This window comes from Emys orbicularis, chromosome 5, assembly GCF_028017835.1.
Source record: "Emys orbicularis isolate rEmyOrb1 chromosome 5, rEmyOrb1.hap1, whole genome shotgun sequence".
Classification (NCBI taxonomy): Eukaryota; Metazoa; Chordata; order Testudines; family Emydidae; genus Emys; species Emys orbicularis.
Genome location: NC_088687.1, coordinates 55,112,226 through 55,132,688, shown reverse-complemented (window position 1 = coordinate 55,132,688; position 20,463 = coordinate 55,112,226). Strand labels below are relative to the sequence as shown.

At 39.6% G+C, this 20,463-nt stretch overlaps 1 protein-coding gene across 1 annotated transcript; it reads right to left on the bottom strand.

Moving 5' to 3' along the window:
• Nucleotides 1-637: 637 nt before the first annotated feature.
• ZNF330 (zinc finger protein 330) lies at nt 638-19,792 on the bottom strand. The gene is made up of 10 exons (XM_065405389.1): nt 19,745-19,792; nt 14,966-15,095; nt 14,667-14,686; nt 14,504-14,574; nt 9,680-9,759; nt 7,759-7,885; nt 6,462-6,566; nt 3,515-3,561; nt 2,241-2,358; nt 638-1,359 (listed from the first exon to the last, which is right to left on the bottom strand). Exons 2-10 carry the CDS (start codon nt 15,083-15,085, stop codon nt 1,094-1,096), a joined length of 954 nt encoding a protein of 317 aa, XP_065261461.1. The 5' UTR covers nt 15,086-15,095; nt 19,745-19,792; the 3' UTR covers nt 638-1,093.
• Nucleotides 19,793-20,463: the final 671 nt, after the last annotated feature.

The following is a 20,463-nucleotide window of genomic DNA, read 5'->3' as shown; positions in this document are numbered from 1 at the left end:
AACAATTTAAGTTGGAACTGTTTCTTGGAAGAATCACATGACTTTCATAAAAAGCAGCAAATAATTCCTAATATTTTGATTATAAAGTCATCAGTGTCAGCAAGACACTCCAAAGCATGCATCACTTCTTCTGTGGTTGTGACAGTCTTGTACCTAACAGGGTGCTATTCCAACAAAACACAAACACCCTATTATCTTATTTTAACAAAAATCCTAGGCTTGATTCTTATTGAATCTTTGATTCCTTCCTGCTGCAATGCAGGTGAAGGGGTAGAATAGACTAGTTACCACCCTTTTGACCCCTCTTTGCAAACAATGATGATACTATACTAAAAGAAAGTGATGCTTTTATTGGGTAGGAAGGATACATTAACATTTTTATTGTGATAAATAAACCTTCTGATCTTATGTATATAGGTGACACCGTAGGTGACTGATTAATGTATAATGTTCAAAAGGCATGGAATGATAATGTTCAAGAAATATGTTATGGGGAAATGTATTGATCTGCCTCGCCTACATGAAATGGTAAAGTTATTTTAATTTCAGTTTATATTTGGCTCATGATAGGCCTGCAGTAAGTGCTTTCCTAGTACTCAGTCCAGATCAATATTTATGAAAACTCACTACAGAATGCTGCTGACTTTTATTTTGTAAGCCAAAAATGAATACAACCACCCACTTACACCACTACATATAATTTAAGAAATCAGATTACAGAATTACAGTCAAAATTACTCAAGAAAAATAACTTAATTTCTGATGAACAGATGGAAACAAATCCCTTTACCCTCCTACACTCCCAACTTGGTGGGGGAGAAGACATTAAGCTATTACACTCAGTAATCGTGAGATCAAAACCACTTTGCTTACTTGCATGAATATGAACATTTATCTGTTTTCCTCTCCACGCCCTCACCTTACACACACATACACACACAAATTTCACCTTGAGTTTCTACAGAAGTTCCATGCCCTTTTTCCCTAAGACGCTTTGAAGCTTAAGTGCCTGGCAGAGCTATTCTAGTGGCACGCATAAAGCACTCCTATACTTATTCCTTCCAAATGCTATAGAGCTCCCCACTATGTAATCTTAGTCTTCCGCTTCTTCATAGTGGGCATAGCCACTAGCATAGGTCCTTCCTAAATTCAAGTTACTGAATAAATCTGTGGTCTCTGTTTCAGAATCCTTCCCTCCCTCCTCATCATCATCCTCTGCTTCATCCTCTTCATATTCGTCGTCATGGTCACCTGCATCTCCATCCTTACCCGATGAGAGGTTCTTCCAGTAGGCATCATAGCCAGAAGCTCCATCTGCCTCTTCCCCTCCTGTCTGCCGGCCAAACTTCAGAGAGCGTACTGTGAATAGAAAAAATAGTTAAATTCTTATTCTTCAGCCTCAATCATAAGACACCCACTCATCAATGCAGCATTTGACATTTCTCCATCTACCATCCATCTTCACCACCTACTCAAGAGTACACTGTCAGCAAACAGCCCAGGACTACAATGATCAGTCTCTTGAGAGACTTTAACTGGTTGTTTTCAGGTTTAATCCTTAAAGTCAGAGCACCTAACTATGACAGACCCTTTTTCTGCTGTTCCCCATCCAAAATATCTTCTCTCCAGAGATATTCATACATAAAATATCTGGTACATTATTGTATTTAGATCATAAACTCTTCAGGACCAGAACTTTGGCTGTAGAGCACATTTCTGGTACTGTAATAAATATGTATTTTATATATAGATATATAGCACCTAAGATAATGTGTGTTTTTTATGGATAAGCAGTGCTGAGTAAGCAGACTCATGTGGGTATCTTCTAAAGAATTTCAGCATGCTATTTCTTGATGGTGAAATAAGAAGTGACAGAGCAGAAGTAAACAGTGATCATGGGCGCTTCTTCCTTAGACCACAACTTGAAAGTAGCACTCAAATTCATAACCTTGTCAATCTCCAGGGCACAAATAGCAGTCCTAACGAAGAGATGCTGCAGCTCAGAGTCAGCAACAACTCAAAGTACTCTCAGTATAAATGCAACAAACTCCCCAAAACATTCAAGAACTTCAATATTCCCATACATCCCTACACCGCCACCAATGGTATCACATGCTGCCAGTTGAAAAAGATGAACATATTAAGTTTTCAAACACAGAAAATAAGACTCCTAGTAAATTTGACTCGCTGAATTAGAGACTCAGCATTTGTTCCATTAGCCTTTCAAGGACAGTCCTTACTTGACATGCTCAGATCCTTTGTCTCCTGAGTTTCATGCCCACATTTAGGGCAAGGAGGCTCTTTTCCCTTTTCTTGCTTAAAAACCTTGCTTCGGGTGTGATCATCACAGAAACAAGCCTGAAGGGTGAAAAAGAGGATAATGAAAAGGATAAAAGTTTTGTCATAACATAATACTCTTCAGCAAGCAGCAGGCAAAAAAAAAAAAAGTTAAATTTCTAACAGCACCAGGGTAATCTGGCTGAGATTAAAATTTAACTAGTTCTTTCTATAGTGGGACTGGAATTCATGTACAATCTATCCACTAATTGCTTCTGTGCTGGACAAGGTTCCACTGCCTTTTAGGGAAGGGAAGCCAGGAGGATGCTGGAACTGGGAAAAGAGGATGGTGGCCGAGGAAGCAGGGTCCTCAAGGAGTGCCCTGTCTTGGAAGTTGTCAGCCAGGAGGCTGGCCTCAGTCAGTGGGAGCACTGTCTGATAGACCTCAGCCATATGGGTATTGGGTTAGTCCAACAAGTTAAAAGAAAACAAAACTAAACTTCAAATGTCTGTCTTGCAGGGCAGTGTGTTCATTGTCCTGCTAAATGGAACCTCTCCCTGCCACATAGTCAGTCGGTTTGTAATTAAAAGAAGACACCAATGTGAATTAGTACTAATTAAGCACCAACAGTGTGCTCAGCACTGTCCAGGACACTTCAATAAAGACAGTTCCTGCTCTGAACTCTGAGGCGCACACAGTAAGAATAGGAGACTGAGAGAATGGGGTTAATTAGATTGATTGATTTTATTTATTTAAATTGCCCCCCTAATGAAAAATGTTGGGGTGGACAGTACATTTGATTTGATGTAAGACTTTAGGAATGATCCAAAGGAGGAAAAGGTGGAGGCCTGGGATACTGGAATGGGAGAATCATACGCTCAGTGCAGAGGAAACAGCATTGAAGACTATGAAAATGGGAGCAGGAAACAACTGAGAAGAGCCTGGCTACGCTAACAGAACTGAAGGATGCAGGCAGGGGAGAGGGTGTGTTTGTCGGGGGAGAGGGAAATAATGCCAAATGAGATGAGAGATGCAGGCCCTCGAAAGCAAGAATGAGAAATTAAAAACTTAAAAGTGCTGGACAAAAGGGACATTAAAAGTAATGACCCTTACCTCATACAGAAGGTATGAGTTTTCTATATATTGTGGAGGGAGATGTGACAAGACTTGGTACCAGAAGGACATGTAAGGAGAAGGAGTTACAATTATAGTTACTTTAAGTATCTATATTTTTACCTTACAACGCAGGCATGAATGCTGCCCAAGCCGATTACAGGAAACACCTGATGAAAAAATGGATAACGTCAATCTTTAAAAATGAAAGGTAACTTGGCTCTTTTCTTCTACTTTATACATCCAGATTAGCTCTCCAGTACCATAGGTAGCCTAAAATCACCAGTGTCACCAAACAAAATGAAAAGATAATACAGGGAAATACATATTTAGCCAAATATATTATTTGAAAGGACCCTTCATTTCTCAGTAACTTTTCCTGATCAACAGTTCCCAAAGCTACCCAATTGCAGAGTTGTCTGCCACTGAAGTTCTGAACATACATTGAACTTAAAATATAAAAGTAAATGATTTTGTATTTTTTGAAGTCCTTACGATAAGTGTATCTTGCTACAATCATACTCACTGTAGTTACAGTTATATTGGGCTATTTTAAAGAGTTTTATATACTGAGTCTAATATCATTAATTTGGTTTAAGTTTGAGAGTAAATGGTCCCTTACCCACCCAAAACCAATTTTTTAAAAAGATTCAAATATTTTTGCATTCTCATATCTTTACAAACATGTTGGAGATGATTGAAACCACAGTTTGTTCACAAGGTGGTTTCACTGCTTTTTTCCCCCTCATGGTATCAAAACAAAGAAAAAACAAAACAAAACCCACCAGAGCTGTATAGTAACATTCCATTTAAAGTAAGGGCAGAATGCTGATTACCCTTATTTTCCTAATTTGAAAAGGATTTGATGATGCTTAGCAACTTGCAAAATTGAGCTGTGTGTGAGTAGTTTTATAAAGAATTGTCTGTCATGTCCTTATTTAAATCATACTCATTACATATATTTACATATACAATCCAGTGTAATTTTATTGATAGCAAATACACAAGTAACAAGGAGCAGAACTGGGTTGATGGTGTCTTTAAAATCTAGGTTGCCTTAATATTTTCATGTTATTTTTATCTCCACAAGAGGGAGTACCGTAAATGAAATGAAATAGGATTTTATACCTAAATGAGGCGTGTTGAATAAAGAATGCATGAGCATGCACAGCTTGTTTTGAATCTTTACAAACATTTTATCATGTGCATTGTTTATAACCAAACCACCATCTCACTCTCATCCAACCGTGAGAACAAGCTTTTAAAGCTTCAGAAATGAACAGTAGGGATTCTTCCTTTTGCAGAAGCTGAGCAGAGGTGGGGGATCTGTCATATTCAAAGGCACTGTGAATATTAATTAGTACATTAAAGTATTCCCATGAGGTAGTCTGCACTTTTAAATGTGTGTTTTGGGGTGTGTGTTTTTTTTTTTTTTTTTTTTTTTTTACAGCTACATTTTATATTTCAAACTTATGAAATAAAACATTTTTTGTAGCTAGAGTGGGATTGGCCATATCTGTTTGACAATATTTAAATTTAATATAAAACTATCTCACACAGTCCATCTCTCTACTAGGACTACCCTGCGCTGTAGAATATTAAACATAGTGTAAACCTTGTAAAGTAACTTCTTCACTCACTGTAACGTCACAGCTGTGAATTAAGAGTCAACCCATCAAGAGGAAATTATCCCTTTTGAGCAGCAGTTGCTGCTGTCTGTGAGTAGTTTTATAAAGAATTGTCTGTCATGTCCTTATTTAAATCATACTCATTACATATATTTACATATACAATCCAGTGTAATTTTATTGATAGCAAATACACAAGTAACAAGGAGCAGAACTGGGTTGATGGTGTCTTTAAAATCTAGGTTGCCTTAATATTTTCATGTCCACAAGCATGAGCAGCAGTTGCTGCTCCAATGGTGCCTCACAGGAAGGCATTCTGGCAGTTCATAAAGGGGAGCTAATCAAGGCTCAGGCAACAGTTGGCAGGGGAAAAAAGGAATGAGAGATGAAAAGGAGAGGGGAGACTTAGAAAAATAGATTATAAAATTTAAAACAGGAATATTTTGAATCATGAGCTACCATTGAGGACAAGAGCTTAGTAGATTCATAAAAGGACTGGGCATTTATATGGACAACAAGAACATGTAGTCAGGATAGCAAGGATTTAAAAAAAAAAAAAAAAAAAAAGGGCACAAAACCAAACACAACCAAGTTTTGAAAGCAGTATAAACCCTCATGTGTTGGGCATAAGCCATCCCCTAATTAACAAGAAGAAAATTATCCTATGGACAGTATGTTTCATACATGCATACTACCAGTTTCCCCCCCCCCCCCCCCCCATCTTCTTCTGAAACAGCTGGAATTGGCTATGGGTGGATACTGGACTAGCTAGACCACCAGTCTGATCTGATATTACAATTCCTCTGTTCCTGTAAGGTTTCAAGTCCATCTGAGGTTTTTAAGTTTTGCCCACATGATTTTATGGCTGTACCAGACCCCTTATGGTAATCAAAATTTGATAGCTTGTAGTTTCCTGTTCTTTGGTCTTTGTATTAAAGTATGTGTTATTAAAATATGAATGTTGACCCTTTGCTCTATACATAGAGAGCGAGAGAGCAAAGGGTCTCTCTCTATATCTATAGGTCCTGATCCAAAGCCCATTGACTTTGGATAAAAAAAAACTTCCCCACACCTTCTGCATCCTTCTCGCATTCCTTTTCATGCCTTCATCTGTGCTGTATTCTACACGATAGGCCAAGTGCATGATTCAAAACTCACTTCTTCAGATGCTAACCCACATTGACCAAAAAATCCTGTCTTCTATTCAAGGAGTTCCAGCTGAACCACAAGGAATCTGGGGAAGTGCAGCCATGCTAGACAGAGCCAACATTATTTCTAAGGGACGAACAAGAAAAACTCCTGTTGCCTAACCAGCTGGGATAATCACACTGGACAAGTGAAATACCAGGCCATTTTTCACCACCTAAGCAGGTATTATTACACAGTAGGAAGAAGTGAATCTGCTTAACATTGGTGAAAGGGGTTTTAAGTGGATAACTTACATTTAAATGTCTCTGCCTCCAAAACTTGGCAGCTGGCTTGATGCTCAAACTGATCATCTTCGCAGAGGAAATTATGACAAAAAGAGCAGCTGAATATTCTGCCTCCTACAAGATTTATCAAGACAAATAGAAAAAAGAGCAAGCATGGGTTAAAAAAAACAAAACAAAAAAAACACCTCTTTTACTCATGTAATTTAGGCTGCTTTACATGGGTTTGACTAAGAATAAATTTTCCCTTCTGTCACAAAACACTTAAGAAGAAAATCCTAAATTAAACATTGTCTATCTGGCATTACGCTGAAATATACTACATATTATAATGACACAGGATAGCATAAAAATGAACCAAGGAACACTACTGGTCATTTTATTCTTATAATATTTTGATTTGATTATGGCTGAAAGAGATCATGTTAGGACATTTGGGCCAAAATATTCCTTTTCCATGCTTACCATCCCCTCTCCAAAATATAAATTTGGTTGAAATACACAATAGGAACTCCACAATTGGAGACTAGTGTGGTTTGATCAAGGAGCTGGGTACCAAAAGAAACAAAACACCTCTTCTAGTGCAAGGAAAGGAGCAAGAATACCAAAGAGACAGCCAGTGTTTACACAACCTATTGGAGTGATATAATGACACTCTCGACTCTAAAGTGATGAATGCAGTATAAATGTCTAAGTACATTACATAAATACTCCTGAGTTGTAATCCCATTTTAGACAGATTACCTATATGCTCTTGGGCACGTAATTTAAATTCTGTCTCCATTTACCCATTGTAAAATGGGGATGATGCTTAGTGAGCTTCCAGGTGTGTTTTGAAGATTAGCTAATATTTGTGGAGTGCTTTGAAGATGTAAAATGCGACATTAAGTGTTGAGTGTTACAATACTCTAGACCAAGGGTTCTCAACCTTTTTCTTTCTGAGGCCCCCCCAAACATGCTATTAAAAACTCCATGGCCCACCTGTGCCACAATAACTGGTTTTCTGCATATAAAAGCCAGGGCCGGCATTAGGGGTTAGCAAGCCAGGCAACTGCCTGGGGCCCCACTCCACAGGGGCCCTCGTGAAGCTACATTGTTCAGGCTTCAACTTCAGGTGGCAGGACTCAGGGCCCTGGGCTTCAGCTTTCTACCCTGGGCCCCAGGAAGTCTAATGCTGGCCCTGCTTGGCGTCCCCCCTGAAACCTGTTCGTGGCCACCCCAGGGGGCCCCGGACCCCGGGTTGAGAACCACTGTCTAGACACTATACGCAAAAAATTAGTTTTCTTTCCTTCAATCTTAAACAACTTACCGTGATCCCAGACACTTCTTTCACACTCAATGCATTCTGCATCTGCAAGAGGGCAGATACAAGCATGTGTGCTGAGACACTTCCTACCATGGCAGACCCAAGCTTCACAGAAATCACAGATTGCACCCTGCAAGCACAGAAAGACATCATCTTGGAACATCTATCATATCTAAAGAGAAATTCTGCTTCTGTACTCTAGGATGTGCCCATGTATCCACTCGGGCTATCAGTGGGCTCATTCCACTTTAGGGGCATGTGGTTTGAGGGGAGGTGAAGGTAAGGCATTTTACCTCTTTCACCTTTACACCCAGTAGCTAGAAATGTATCCAGATTCTAATCAAGTCCTTTCAATATTCAGCTCATGTTCTCGGCATTCCCTTCTGCAGGACTTAATCTAATCAACTGTGCTTTGGTTTTGCTGTTTTATTTTTTCCATTAATGTCTTGAATCTTATGCATGAAAAATAGCTTTCTCCCCTATAATTTATGGATATGATCTTGCAGCCTTGTTGACATATATGAGATAATGCTCTGGCAAAAATACAGTTTATCAAATCAAAAACCACTCAAGCTATTCTTACAGCTTAAATCAACTATTTAGATTTTATAACAAACTCTACACTAGAACTCTGACCTCTTAAGACAGTAAAGGTCATATAACATATGAAAAGTAAGGCAAAAATTAAGTAATCAGTTTATAACCAATTTAATTTTACAGTTAAAGTTACAAGACTACAAAAACTACAAACCTCAAACTTCAATTTTAATATTTGACAGACAGAAGATTTCCTACCTCACATATGACAGCAACTTCACAATATACTGTATGCATAGGGATTTAATGGAGTTACATCAACATAAAACTGACATACTGGAGTGGAGAATCAGGCCCACAGTGTTAAGATTCAATGAAAAATCTGTTGCATTTTAAGGCACAGAATGATTTTGTTATTGCAAACAGTCCACTACCTAGCGGAGGCAGCTGCAGGGATATATTTACATAAATTTTCCACACAGGAGCCCCATCTCCCTAAATTTTAAATTTTTAAGAATTTCTTTGGCAATATTCACATTTACAAATAATACTTTTGGTATTTCAAAGGGACTTATCACTTAACTATATAAGGGATGAAAAAGGAAAATAAGTTACTGATTTACAGAACAATCACTGTAAATAAAATTATTTATGGTTAAACATAGTTCTCAGTGACTGCATTCTAAAAATCTACATAACTCCATTAGCTTCAATGGCATTAATCTAGATTTACACCATTTTAATGGAGATCTCATTGGGGGCTACTCAGGTATGTATGTAAAGATACTTAAGTGCATAAGGGTTTGCAGGATCTGCGTTTAAAGTGTTAATTTAGCTTTGTAGTCCTATGGAGATGGATTTTGTTACAGTGTACTGAAAATAATAATATTCTGAGGTTTAGTCTGATATTATTCTATAAAAAATAAAAGCCCAATTCACACAGTCCAAGACCAGAAGGGACCATTCTGATCATCTGGTCCAGAGGTTCTCAACCTTTTTCTTTCCGACAGCCCCCCATGCTATAAAAACTCCACAGCCCACCTGTGCTGCAATAATTGGTTTTCTACATATAAAAGCCAGAGTCGGCGTTACGGGGTAGGAAGCAGGACAATTGCCTGGGGCCCCCATGAAGATGTATTGCTCAGGCTTCAACTTCCGCCCCAGGTGGTGAGGCTCAGGAACCTGGGCTTCAGACCCATGTGGTAGGGCTTTGGCTTTATGCCCTGGGCCCCAACGAGTCTAATGCTAGACCTGCTTGGAAGCCCCCCTGAAACCTGCTCGCGGCACCCTGGTTGAGAACCACTAATCTAGTCTGACCTTCTGTGTAACACAGACCATAAAATTTTTGAAGACTTCTCCGAAAGACAACATGCTTTTATATACATACCACCATTGCAAGGCCAGTACTGTACACACCAGCATGTTTTATAACACAGTCTGAAGACTTCATCATACATTTTGTTTTCCCTATTAATCCAAAACAACAACAAATTATTTAGAGTCAAAACAGTTTAGAGTGAATGACAACGTAACAGCAGTGAAAAATAGGGAATTTAAGCAGTTACTTCAGTATATAAAAGGCACACACAAAAATGCAACCAAACAACATGCAACACGCTATCACACCTCCCTCTCTGATCCTCCAGAACAAACGATTAATTATTTTTCTTATCCATTTAGGCCTAAATCTTTCTCACCTTACTTCTGAGATAGTAAGACATGGGCCCAGCCCTACAGAATTTACAATGTGTTTTGTAGCCTGCTGAGCACTCTGTCAGCACTTCACACATCAAAAAAATCACATAAAAAATTAAAAACATTATTTAGATTGCAGAGTCAAACAATCAACATTTTTACCACTCAGTAATAGTGACCATAATATAATTACATTTAGCACCCTTGTAGTGGGAAAATACCAAAACATGCCAGCACAGTAACATTTAACTTTTTTAAAAAGGACTACAAAAGAATGAGGATGCTAGTTAGATGAAAATCAAAAAGAGCCCTCACAAAGGTAAAATACACCTCTACCCCGATATAACGCGACCCGATATAACACGAATTCGGATATAATGCAGTAAAGCAGCGCTCTGGGGGGGCGGGGCTGCATGCTCCGGCGGATGAAAGCAAGTTCGATATAACGTGGTTTCACCTATAACACGGAAAGATTTTTTGGCTCCCGAGGACAGCGTTATATCGGGGTAGAGGTGTACCTTCAAGCAGCATGAAGACTACTTAAAAACACCATAACAGAGGCTCAGACTAAATGTATACCCCTAATAAAAAAAGACAGGAGGAGGACCAAAAGAATACCACTGTGGCTAAACTTCAGACTAATGGAGGCCATTGAGGGGGTCGGGTGGGGAATCCTTTAAAATCTGGAAGTCAAATCCTAATGTGGAAAATAGGAAGGACCACAAACTCTGGCAAGTAAAACATAAAAGTATAATTAGGCAGACCTAGAAAAAATTTGAGAAGCAACTTGCTAAAGACACAAAAACTAACAGTACTTTTTTTCTTTTTTAAGTACATCAGAAGCCGGAAACCCAGGGAATGGAACCACAGATAACAAAAGTGTAAAAGGAGCATTCAGGGACATCAAGGCCATTCTAGAGAAGCTAAATGAATTCGCTGCAGCAGTTTTCACTGGAGAAGATTTGGGGAAGATACCCACATCAGAGCTATTCTTTTGGGGCATAAATCTGAAGTACTGTCCCCAATTAGAACAAATTGATACCCTACACAGTAATAAGTCACCACAACCAGACGCTGGTCATCTAAGAGCTCTGAAGGAACTCAAATATGAAATTTTGAGAACTACTAATTGTAGTATGTAACCTATCACTAAAGTCAGTCTCTGGTCCAGATAACTGGAAATTAACTAATGAATGCCAATTTTTTAAAAGGGCTCCAGAGGTGATGCTGGCAATTACAGACCGGTAAGACTAATTTCTGTATTGGTGTATTGGTAGAAACTATAGTGAAGAACAAAATTATCAGACACGGAGATAAACATGATTTGTTAGGGAAAAGTCAACAGAGCTTTTGTAAAGGGAAGTTGTGCCTCATTAATCTATCAGAATTCTTTGAAAGAGTCAAAAAGCATGTGGATAAGGGTGATCCAATTGATATAGTGTACTTGGATTTTCAGAAAGCCTTTAACAAGGTCCCTCACCAAAAAGCTCTTTAAGGAAACTATATAGCCATGGCATAAGAGGAATGGTCTTTTCATGGATCAGTCACGCGTTGAAAGACAAGAAACAAAGGATAGGAATAAATGGTCAGTTTTCATAATGGAGAGAAATGAACAGCAGGGTCCCCCAAGGATCTGTATTGGGACCTGTGCTGTTCAATGTTCTGGAAAAGGAGGTTAACAGTGAAGTGGCAAAGTTTGTAGACAATGCAAAATTATTCAAAAGAGCTGAGCCAAAGCAGACTGTGAGGAGTTAGAGAGTTCTCCCAAAACTGGGCACCAAAATGGCAGATGTAATTCAACGTTGATAAGTGCAAAGTAATGCACAAGTGAAAAAATAAAACTCTACATATACACTGACAGATTCTAAGTTTGCTCTTGCCACCCAAGAACATTATTATGGAAATGCTGTGGAGAGTTCTCTGAAAACCTCCACTCAATGGGCAGCAGCAATCAACAAGGCTTAGCAATATGTTAGGAACTATTTGGAAAGGGGATAAAAAATAAAACAGAAAATATCATAATACCACCATGTAAATCCATGGTGCATCCATGTTCAGTTCTGGTCGACCCATCTCAAAATAGATATAATGGAACTGGAAAAGGTTAAGAGAAGAGCAACAAAGATGATTCAGGGTACGGAATGGCTTCCGTACAAGGAGAGACTAAAAAGATTACGGCTGTTCAGCTTGGAAAGGAGATGACTAAGGGGGGATATGATAGAAATTATAAAATCATGAATGGTGTGGGAAAAGTGAATACAAAAGTGTTATTTACCCTTTCCCACAATACAAAAACCAGGGGTCACCCGATGAGCAGGCAGATTTAATACAAACAAGGGGAAGTACTATTTCGCACCGTGCACAACTAACCTGATATTGTGATGGCCAAAAGTATAACTGTTCAAAAAGGAACTGGATAAGTTCATGGAGGATAGGTCCATTAATGGCTATTAGCCAAAATGGCTAGGGACACAATCTCATCCCCAGGGCGACCCTAAACCTCTGACTACCAGGAGCTGGGAATGGAAGACAGTGGTGTATCATTCCATAATTGCCCTTTTCTGTACTCTCCCCTGAAGCTCTGGTATGGCCACTATCAGAGACAGAATAGCAGGCAAGATGGACTATATTCTGACCCAGTATGGCAGCTCTTATGTTCTTCAAGTTAAGAAATGCCACATTTAGAGTTATCTCTGTAACCTTAATTCTGCCCCCTTGTGTGTCCACCTTGTGCACTGGATGAGGCCGGGGTCTGGAAAAAGTAATGTGTGATCATGTATCTAAAGACTATCATAATATATATGCACAAAAGGGTTGAATGGCTATTGCACAGGCAACTGCAAATCTTGCATTTCCTAGCTTTTGAGTGTTTGACTTTGCAACCTTAGTAATGTTCTTTTAACCCAGCTTTCATGGTATGCAATTTTTTTTTTAAGGAAAAATTAGGAAAAGTATTAAAAATTCTACCACGTGGAACTGTAAACTAAACCCTCTATGCAGCATCAGCAGGTGCTTATAGTACTTTAGCTGCATGACAATCTACATTAGCTAATGGCAGGAAGGGTGGGGAAGGACTGCTGGAGTTATGTGCTGGGTATGGAAGAGTGGCTGGGGTCTCATCAGCATGGCTCTCTGTCCCCTTTCAGCACTTTGGGGGAGCTGGTGCCCTATATGGTACACCTAAAGGGGAGAACATTTTTTAACAGCTTTATAACTCAGGAGAATTTCATGGGACAAAAAAGCAAAAGGCATGCTTTTAGCCCTCGGGCTTTGTTCCTACCTAATTTCAGAGGCCCACTACAGACAATGAAAGTGTTAGAACTTCTTAAAAAATGGAAGCTTAGAATGTTTTAATGGAAAATTTTAGGCAGCCTAAATATAAGAATCACTAGCAGCTCACCCTATGATACAAGTACCAAACAATTCTGATTGTCTTTACTAGGAAATCTTGGAAGCTTACATCTTTTTTGTAGGATACTTTTAGGAACACTTTCTTCTCTCTGTAAACATTTTGCACATCAAGATAGACAAATTCAGCAAGACTCAATTCATTTAAAAGATGTGTAATATACTAGAAGAGCAGAAAATGAACGTTCACCACTTTAGTGTAGTCTCTAATGACAGAAAGAAGGTTTATGAATTATGATATACAGTGGAACAGTATTACACACTAATGGCCTAGTTTTTCAGAAATGCTGAGCATCTGCAGCTTCCCGTGAAGTCAACAGGAATTGCAGGTGGTCAATACCTCTGAAAATCAAACCACAAATCACCAACATGCTTTATGGCAAGTAGAAAATATGTAAAAAATACATGAAAGCTTGTTAAACCAGGAAAGCAACACAATTCATTTCAAAGTATACGTCATATTTAGCCCCCCTTCACCTCCCCTTTTAAGCAAGCACCAGTGCAAATAAGATTTAATAACTGATCTAAAGCCCCCTGCTGCCAGTGGGAGTCTTTCCACTGAGTTGAAAGGGCTTTGGAGCAGACCTTTAATGCACGTAAGTACTGTGGTAACAAGTTATACAATATACACATACAAGGCAAACAATTTATCACTGATTTAATTTATACTAATAAGCAGTGGTAATAACATTGTGCTAAAAGCTGCAATATTTCCTGATTAAAAGAGCAGCATTTTGGCAGCCTTTTTAACTTCGGTCTCAGCATCAAGCAATCCCACAGCCATTTATTCAAAGGGAGAGCCAGAATGTAGAACACTCTCAGTCATAACAAATAGCTAAACATGTTTTTTAAACAATAAAATCACACAAATCAATGGCCAAAACCCTTTTGGGTCAGTGAGACTATTCAAGTGCACAAGAGTTTGCACAATCAGGCCTCAAGGGGCAAATTCTCAGCTGGGCAAATTGGCATAGCCCCATGAATTTACACCAGCTGATGATCAGCTTCTAGACAGACCTAGTTAAAATACTGAGACTTTATATAAGAACACAAAGGGAATGCAGTGTAAGGGGGGGAAAGTGTATTTTCCTTTGTCAGTTACACTTACCACAGTGTGCACAAATAGGCAATTTTTGAACAGAACTACAAAAGTAGCAGAAGGCTCTATTCTTCTGTCGTCTTGTCATATGAAAAAATCAAAACAAAGCATTAAACAAAATCTTTAAAAGTAAAAATAGGTTAAAATGCTGAAGAAAAACAAGCATATTTACCTTTGGCATTTATCACATTCCTGTGAAATGCAAATTATAAATAGTTATTTTTCCCCATGTAAAACAGTTAGTGTACAGCTTTTGTAATGATTCTGATATAATTTATGATTAGGTAACCATTAGATATATATTTATATTGAAACACTCAAATGCTTCTTTAAATCCAAAGCTCATGATATAAATAAATTATCATATAAGTATAAAGAATAACTTTCTAATTTAATGCAGCCAATGTAACTATATCAGTGGTTTCACAGAAATTTAAAAATTGATATCAGAGGTAGTTTTGGTTATTTTACCATTGAAGCATTACAAGGATGTTTAGCTAAATCTATGTTGCCCCTTGAAGCTCTTATCTGCTTTTCACGTTCTCGACGATTCTCAGCCTTCTTGCGTGCGCCTGTCTTCTTTTTAGGCATTTTTCTCTTTCTGTCAGAAACAACAAAAAACAATACAGACACACAAATATTTTACACATATGGAAGCATTAATTAGTCCTTTGTGTTCATGCCCTGTAAAGGCCAGTACTATTATATTAGCATCATCTACTTCCACTCATTCCTTTCTCTGAAAGCTCCACCCCTTCATCTTTGAATGTAATTTAAGGGCCCAATCCCAAAAACACTGAATTAGCTGTAGTCCGAATGACTTGAATGGAGTTACTCTGTACTGAACTCTGTGCTTGGCAATATAATCCATCTGTAAGGTAGGGGTGATGTTTTTTGTTGTTGCTTTAATTTCCCCACATGTCTTACTAATGGATCACACATAGGGTGACCAGACAGCAAGTGTGAAAAATCGGGACAGGGGATGGGGGGTAATAGGAGCCTATATAAGAAAAAAAGACCCAAAGATCGGGACTGTCCCTATAAAATTGGGACATCTGGTCACTCTAATCACATATGAAGTTTATTTTCTTTCTTTCACCTCTCTCTCTTCCCTCAAATCTAGACACAATCTGGTTAATTAAGTCAAAGAGCACTGTTCTTCAACGGCAAAAGTCAGAGTATTGCAGCAATCCAAACTTAACACTTACCAAACAATTAGAGAGATTTAAATTTGTTAGTCTCTAAGGTGCCACAAATACTCCTTGTTCTTTTAATTAGAGAGATGTGACTTGATTATAATAATGACCATGCTGAGTCAGACCTATGTTCCATCTAGCCCAGTATCCTGTCTTCCAACAGAGGCTGGTGCTAGATCAGGGGTTCTCAAACTGGGGGTCAGGAACCCTCCTGGGGTGGTGAGGTTATTAAATGGGGGGTCATGAGCTGTCAGCCTCCACCCCAAACCCCGCTTTGCCTCCAGCATTGATAATGGTATTAAATATATTTAAACGTGTTTTTAATTTACAAAGGGGGTCGCACTCAGAGGCTTGCTATGTGAAAGGGGTCACCAGTACAAAAGTTTGAGAACCACTGTGCTAGATGCTTCAGAGTGAATGAACAGAACAGGCAATTATCGAGTGATCCATCCCCTGTCGTCCAGTCCCAGCTTCTGGCAGTCAAGAGCTTGTTTAAGGGTATGTCTACACTGCCCACGTTACACTGCGGCCACATCAGCGCTGTGACGTGGGAGAGCTCTCCCGGCGATTAAAAAAAACAAAAAACACCCCGAACAAGCGGTAGTAGCTATATCGCCAGGAGCCACACTGCCTATACTGCCGCTTTTCAGCACTAAAACTTTCGTCGCTCAGGGGGGTGTTTTTCCACACACACCCCGAACGACAAAAGTTTTAGTGCAGAACCTGGCACCATAGACACAGCCTAATCTTAAAATACACCAGTGAAGCTGTGTCGCTGCTGCGCTTCAGTGTAGATACTATCTTCTACGCCGACAGAAAGGGTTCTCCCATCGGCGCAGGTAATCCGTCTCCCTGAGGGGTAGTAGCTAGGTTGACAGAAGAAGTCTTCCATCAACCTAGCGCTGTCTACACACAAACTTAGGTCAGCTTAAGAATGCCACTCAGGGTGTGGATTTTCAAACCCAACTGACATAGTTAAACTGACCTAATTTTCTAGTGCAGACCAGGCATTGGGGACATCCAGAGCAGAGGGTTGCATCCCTGACCATCTTAGCTAATAGCCATTGGTGGACTTATTCTCCGTGAAATTGTTATTCTTTTCTGAACCCAGTTATACTTTTGGTCTTCACAACATCCCCTGGCAATGAGTTCCACAGGTTGACTGTGCATTGAGTGAAGAAGTACTTCCTTTTGTTTTAAACCTGCTGCCTATTAACTTCATAGGGTGACCCCTAATTCTTGTGTTATGTGAACCCATAAATATACTTTCCTGTTCCCTTTCTCTACTTCTATCATTAGGGTTTAGCGTGGCTACACTGCTACACCTGTGTACTATGAACTGCAGGATCACAGCCCTGAAACAGAAATAAACCCATCACCAATGGCTTCTGATATCTCAAGGTGTAAATCCGTATCTCAAATTTCACTCAAAAAAAGGAAAAAACAAACCAAAAAAGCTTATTTGACAAAACAGTTATTCTGTTGAAGAAAAGGCTCTAGGAGAGAGTTACCACAAATTTCTGTGTAGAGGGCTAAAGAAAAATGTTGTTTCCTAAGGGGGAAAAAATACCTATCTTCCCCTCTAACAGAGAAAGCAATATATTGTCTAGTCCAGATATTAAAATTTGCTTTTTGATAACCCACATAAGTCAGTTTGTTCACCTCTTAGCATTTCACACCAGGTTTAAATTGTATTAGAGTGTCATATTTTGTATTCAAAATTGCATTGCTGAGCTTCCTGCTGGCAACTGTCATTATTCTGGAGTGTTACATTTATGATGCTTAGAGCGCAATATCAGATTGTAAACTAATTTACATGCTACTTTAATACTGATTTAACAATAAGAACTTTAATGTTTACTATTTATACATAACCTTGTCATTGTTGATTTCACATTCTGAGGCACTGAAATGGCAATTTTAATGAAAAACTTCACATTTCAAAAACAACTGGGTACACAGATGGCGACAAATGCTTAAGATGTGAATTTAAAGAAAGCTGCACTAAAAAAAAAATGTGGTGCAGGTTTCTTTTAATAAAGATCCCATATCAAACAACCCATTCAAACACTATGCAATAAATAATAAACAACACTTTGCACACACATCGTTCTTTACAAATGAGGATCTCAAAATACTTTACAACCATTAATTAATCCTCAACATTCCTATGAGGTAGGTATTACCCTCATTTTACAGAAGGATAAGATGAGACTCAGCGAGGTTAAATGTATTGCCAAAAATATACAGGAAATATGTAACATCTGGAAGCAGAATGCAGGAAACCTAGTTCCTGGTGCCATTCTCTAATCGCTATTTCCCCTTACTGTTAATTCCATATTGGCCTGAGTGACTTTACAGTAATGTTAACCCATGATATTGTTATGGCTATAATGGGTAGCTGTAACAAATTGCACATCTGAGTTACTGAGAGATAAAAGCGTGCTTCCCCCACAAGAGAAATCAATGTTTTCATAGTTAATGAGTTCAAATGTTAACACTTGGAGTAGGCTGTCCTTATTACCCAGATTCATATGCATGACAATTTATCCATGCACATCAGTAGGATGCCCCATACAGAGAAGGCAGCTGAAAAGCACACCAGAACCTTTATTATAAGGAGTATTTGATCAAGGTGTCTATTAATCACTTTGAGCAGAATCGATATGACATTTTTATTTTAAATGTTTCCACTGTATTAACATCATTTGGTATTTATATTATTCAGTACAATGACTGTGCATTTATTATTTAACTACCACACTAGCTATACTCTCTAGTCACAAAACATGTAATGTCCTACCAATTTTATTTCTTGAATGTCTTGCTCTTTATAGGCTGAATCCTTTAAGTTTTACTCAGGCAAGACTCCCAAGAGCCCTGTAAACACCAGCCAAATTACCTGCTGCCTCCCCTTTAAAATGAATGGCACACCTCTTGTACTGGCACTTGCTGCCAATTTCACCACAGTACACAGCAATTAATTATCAATAAAGAAAATTCTCTACCACTCCCACCTTTTCTGTATTGTTATTTAATCAAAATAGCAGGTAACTATTTGAGGCATACATTCAAGTAGTTTTATGTCTTGATTTATGTTACTAATATTCCATCTAACAAAAATGCAGCATATTTTTGTTCCTGATTATTTTAGGCTTGACATTTCATCTATGCCAGAATATTAGCAACATCTTTGAAAGCTGGCGTCAATCATCCTGGAAACTCTTGCTGGTTAAACTTCAACAGAGTTCCTAAAGCTGTAGCTGCTACTAGCATGATTTAGAAATAGCCATGTTTTCTAGAAGTGCTGGAAACCTTTCACCACTCATACAAGATATCTAGTATTGTAAGTCTTTAAACTGTAAACCTGGGTATGTTGTTTAATGTCCAGCATACATTGCAAGTGCTAAAATAAATAAATTTTAATGTTTTTGGAAATAACTGAGAACCAGGGCAGATTTTATGTTTTAATGGACTCTAAGTAAGAGAGGGGCCTAAATCACCCTTCAGGTGACCCTGTTTCCAGAAGAAGAGATCAAGCAGGACCTCATGCCAATGGCCCTAACACAGATCACAGCGGGATTCTTGGATCCAGCCTGCGAGGTATTCCCAAAAGCAAAGTCCTCAAACAGTGACGATCTCTTGGAGTCGGGCCCGTAGTTTAAACTACTAACAGCAAATATTACAGAACATCGTCCGCCTCCAGCTTCATCCCCCCCCTTCCGGGGCCAGGGGCGCACAATGTCCCAGACATAGTCAACCTGAGCACTGGACAAACCAATGAGAATGGAGGTGGCTGCTGATAAGCCCCGGCACTACACCAGGGGCTCGCTCCCGAGGGGTTGCCACCGCCTACCGGGGAGCTCGAGGGTCTCTCCCCCCGCTTACGGGGGAAGCAGCTTGAGGGTCTCTTCCCCCCCGCCGCACGTTGGGACAGAAGTAGAACGCTGAAGAGCCCACCATTCTTTCCACCCCTGCTGATCCAGAACTAGGCACAGCTGACAACCGGTGCCTACAAACCTCCTTCCACCCCCAGCGTCCCGTTGCCTCTCACCTGGCCCTGCTCCTCCGGCAGCCGCCCGGCTTCTCCTCTGCGGTGAGTGAGTGTGCGGAAGCCGGAACTGGTCCCTACTTAGCCGCTCTCGGCTTCACAAACAGCCGCTCGCTGTGCAGCCTCGGAGGTTCCGGGCGGCGGCGGCTGTATCCCGGATCCTTTCCCCGGTGCCAGGGGCTCCAGGGCTAGTGTGGCCGCCCGAGAGCAGTATCGCTCTGCAGGGCGCACGGGCACCTTGGAAGCTGAACTTTGAGCGGACACGCGGCCGGCGGAAAAGCGCTGTCTAAAAATGCCCCTTCTCGTGGGGGGCAGCACCAAGCCAGGCGTGCTCAAACTTGGCTGGTGCTGACGGCCACCGTGACCCTTGATCTTGCACCCAACTCCTAAGCCGAGACTTTGTTTCCTGTATGTCTGCGAAGTCCTGGATAAATAATAAATCATGTATAAGATACAAAAATAATGCATGTAGATAGACACATTGTGAGCCCAATAACCCCATCTGAGCAATCGTCTCTGGTCAGCATTGCCCCGGGAAATAAAACTAGATTGCAGGGTTTGTGTAATGTTTGCTTTTAGTGATGGGATAAGCTTTAAATATAAGCAAAGCCAGTAGCTGTTTGGGCTCCTATTGTGCATATGTGCATGTTAAAATCAGAAGTAAGAACTTGATTTAATATATATATTATTATAGAGAGAGAGCGCACCTCTTTGGCAATTTA